At 33.3% G+C, this 2912-nt stretch overlaps 1 protein-coding gene across 3 annotated transcripts in view; it reads left to right on the top strand.

Moving 5' to 3' along the window:
• Positions 1-696, top strand: part of LOC104758843 (F-box protein At-B) — a 4252-nt gene extending 3556 nt beyond the window's left edge. The window contains exon 5 of one of the 3 annotated variants that reach the window (XM_010481798.2): positions 26-696. In XM_010481798.2, the coding sequence (XP_010480100.1) occupies positions 26-549 (524 nt within the window). In that variant the 3' untranslated portion in view covers positions 550-696. The remainder of the gene's footprint in view (positions 1-25) is intronic. The other 2 variants (XM_010481799.2, XM_019239780.1) reach the window with 2 other exon arrangements.

The following is a 2912-nucleotide window of genomic DNA, read 5'->3' as shown; positions in this document are numbered from 1 at the left end:
ACCGACAGTGGCATGCTTGCACTTGGTAAGTCAGATGTTCCCATCACGCAACTGTCTCTCCGCGGCTGTAAGAGAGTCAGTGACAGGGGAATATCCCATCTGTTGAACAGTGAAGGAACCATCAGCAAAACATTATCAACACTTGATCTTGGTCACATGCCAGGAATCTCAGACAGAGCCATCTATACAATCACACGTTATTGCAAGGCTTTAACAGAGCTAAGTATCAGAAGTTGCTTTCACGTAACAGATTCTTCGGTAGAGTCGCTGGCTACAAGGGAAAGACAAGCAGAGGGAGGAAGCAAACAATTGAGGAAGCTCAATGTCCATAACTGTGTGAGCTTAACGAGTGGAGCACTGAGATGGCTCAGCAAGCCGTCTTTCGCGGGTCTGCATTGGCTCGGATTGGGACAAACACGAATGGCTGGTCGAAAAGAGGCGGTCACAGCTACAATTTGTGGGCAGAGGCCGTGGCTCACATTGTGCTTCGACGGGTGTGAGCTTGGATGCTATGATGGTTGGGAATTCCACACGCCACAACGCCATTGAAGTATTCGTCGTCTCACTAGTTCATGTATTGTATAAAGTCGTTAAGAAACATGATTCAGTAGGTTGTGTAATTTATTTGAATTTTTTCAAAATTTGATTGTAATTTGTTAAATAGTTAATGTTATTTATCCCCGCTTTACTCATAAATCATAATGACGAAGATAGTCTTTTCACTTATATTTATTCTTATATTTTTTGCATCTTATGATTAATTTATGAAGTAAATATATCACTGATCACTGAAAAACATCATTAACTTGCAACATGCTATAATAATTGGCACAAAGTAATAAAACCATGTGATTCATAAATAGTTTGAATCTAATTGTGATTCATAAATAGTTTGAATCAAAACAATTAGTAGAAAGAATGATGATTAAAGTGCATATTAGCCTTCGCAGATGGCAGCAGCATACACTTAAACTCTGGAGCCAAAGCCAAGCCAACTGCTGAAGATTTGACTAGTGATTGGTTAGTAGTCAAATTGATTAGTTAGATCACTGTGAAATACAAAGGATACCCTATTTTTTGTTATTTAATTAATTAAGAATGGGCATTCACATATTTACACATTAACGACAAATGTTACCTGAATTAACATCACGTGTCGGTTTCACGAACCGAACACCCGAAAATCAGAGTTTTGTCTTCTCTCCTTTACGAATCTTGTGGAGTTCCTTTTAAAACATTAATTTTTCTGTTTTAACAAAAAAATATATATATGTTAGTTCGTTACAAGAAATATTTTCTTTTATCGATATAGTATAAACAATGTTACTATAAAAGATAATTATGCAAATAGTTTATTAAACCATAATTTTTAGTAATCCTTTTTCTTACTCTTTAAATATATCCTGATCTATATTAACATAATAAAAATAATTTGGTGACCTTTAGAAACATAAAATAAAATGATGATCCTAAGCGGTTGCTTTGCCCGCTTCATCTCCGAAACAGGCATTATGCCAATTCATAGTGTCTTTCTTATATAAACTTAGTCCAGTCATATCTCTTGAATATATATTATCAAAAGTAAATCAAAGCTTTAGAAAATATTGCATATTCAACTTCTTTGTACATTATCAAGTAATTAATCAGAAGGTTGTAGCAGACATTCAACGTAATTAATATGAAGAACTAACCAGAATATTTGGGAAAGAAAATTATTTGACCCAAGCCAAAATAGATCACAAAACTTTGGTAAGTAAAGTATATAGAAGAGCGAAAGTTAAAAAAGTCAAGAAAAAAAGATTGAGATTGATGGATGGAAGTAAATAGAGAGAGTGGGTGTGTCGAAGAGCATGAGAGGGCTTGCTTCTGTCAGTAAGCATATATATGAAATATTTATATTTCACCTAAAACCCTAAATTCATTTTCTCTTCTTTTTATCTTTTTCACGAGGTATATTTGTCCACAAGGGCATGGATGCTTCTTTTTTTTTTTTCAATTATATTCAACTTTTTTTTCAGTTGAGATGCCAACTTAATTTGTTGGGTGAAGTTTAGGTTTCCACCTACACGCAAAATTGTCTTTCAGCTCATGACAACGTACGTCATCTTCTTCCCATCTTTGTTACATATTTCACCGTCATGTCAAAAGTTATTATTTGATGTTTGATATATATATGAGTAAAAAAAAAGTATAGGGCCGATAAACATTTTTTTTTTTTTTTTGATAAAAGAGCTGACAGGTTCTTTTGTATGTTAAAGTATGGTAGTAGATTATCACTAATGTCTTCTCCTATATCAGCATATAGTTGACTTTATGAAATACTTAATATGTTGACAAAAAAACTAATATAATTTGTTCAACGAAGTAGTTTATACTAGTTTATAGTGTAGATTAGGAGAGACATTGGAACAACAATTAGTAAATAGAGATCGAGTACAGTAGAGTCTATATACACACCCGTAAAAACAAGCCCAAATATATATAAACACAAGTTATTATATGTTAATGTGTGTATGTATTTAGATGTATCTTGTGCTTATATATATGATTGATCAGGAAGATCGGATCTAAATCTGATCATTGCGTTTTGAATTTCAGACATAACTAGACGCGTGTGTATATGTGTAGGTGTATTGATTGATATGCGTGCAGTGTTTTATTATTTTTATGTATGTATAAAAGTATATAAATCAATAAATGTGTTAGGGCAAAGAGTGAACAAAAGGGTATGAAAAAAAGGGAAGAGACGGGAGGCAACGAGACACGAGAGACGAGAGAGATACCTATGAACCACGACTTGTGTGTTTCTGTTTCACTAATTAAAAATTACTACATAAGTATAATATACCTAGTATTAAGATCACCCTTTTGCATTTGATAAAAACTACTAACATAAGTATAAATAAGCACAC

Source organism: Camelina sativa, chromosome 17 (assembly GCF_000633955.1).
Source record: "Camelina sativa cultivar DH55 chromosome 17, Cs, whole genome shotgun sequence".
Classification (NCBI taxonomy): Eukaryota; Viridiplantae; Streptophyta; class Magnoliopsida; order Brassicales; family Brassicaceae; genus Camelina; species Camelina sativa.
This window is presented reverse-complemented; position numbering and strand designations above follow the sequence as displayed.